The 908-nt window shown below is 61.1% G+C and overlaps 1 protein-coding gene across 1 annotated transcript in view; it reads left to right on the forward strand.

The window, feature by feature from the left end:
* Positions 1 to 6: 6 nt before the first annotated feature.
* Positions 7 to 908, forward strand: part of LOC103275001 (dickkopf-related protein 1) — a 3,530-nt gene continuing 2,628 nt past the window's right edge. The window contains exons 1-2 of the mRNA XM_008072419.2: positions 7 to 225; positions 459 to 621. Coding sequence (XP_008070610.2) covers positions 579 to 621 — 43 coding nt within the window. The 5' untranslated portion in view covers positions 7 to 225; positions 459 to 578. The remainder of the gene's footprint in view (positions 226 to 458; positions 622 to 908) is intronic.

The following is a 908-nucleotide window of genomic DNA, read 5'->3' on the forward strand; positions in this document are numbered from 1 at the left end:
GGGGCTGCCCCGGTCTTGGTCGCCCTGGTAGCGGCGGCTCTCTGCGGCCACCCTCTGCTCGGCGTGAGCGCCACCTTGAACTCGGTTCTTGTCAATTCCAACGCAATCAAGAACCTGCCCCCACCGCTGGGCGGCGCTGCCGGGCACCCAGGCTCCGCAGTCAGCGCTGCGCCCGGAATTCTGTACGAGGGCGGGAACAAGTACCAGACCATTGACAGCTACCAGGTGAGGCGGGTCGCGGGGATGCTGTGACCGCGAAGGGGTCCCATGGGGGAGGAGGGCGGAGAACTTGCTGAGCGTGTGCGGCTCGGGGCGCAGTTGCAAACGCTGCACTTGGGATCTGTAAAGGGCAACAGCCATTCGAGAGAGGGACCGACCTATAGGGACCGTGGTGAGCGTCCCGGTGCAGGAATGTGACTGTCTGCGTGCCTCATCCTCTCCCTGCCCCGCTCCCACAGCCGTACCCGTGCGCCGAGGACGAGGAGTGCGGCACTGATGAGTACTGCGCCAGTCCTACCCGCGGAGGGGCCGCGGGCGTGCAAATCTGTCTCGCCTGCAGGAAGCGCCGAAAACGCTGCATGCGTCACGCAATGTGCTGCCCCGGGAACTACTGCAAAAACGGTGAGTCCCGAGCTCCTTTTGGGTCTCAAGCCGTCCAGCCTTTGAGGGTCTAGGGTGGGGAAAAAGAGCTCTCCGATCTGCGAACGCTGTGGCGCCACCTGAGAGTGGGCGTCTAGCATGCAGGATCCCCCCTGAAACTTCTTCGTTGTGAGTGTTTAATCTGGGAGGAGAGAGAAGTCCGGAGGTCTCGGAGGTCCTTGTCTTCCTCTATGTCCCTTGATAATTTAACACGAAGGCTTATCTTCTTCCATAAAAACGTGTCTGAGATGAACCCTAAGGTCAACTGA

The sequence above is a fragment of the Carlito syrichta genome, unplaced genomic scaffold (genome assembly GCF_000164805.1).
Source record: "Carlito syrichta isolate Samal-C Ts95f unplaced genomic scaffold, Tarsius_syrichta-2.0.1 Scaffold315165, whole genome shotgun sequence".
NCBI lineage: Eukaryota > Metazoa > Chordata > Mammalia > Primates > Tarsiidae > Carlito > Carlito syrichta.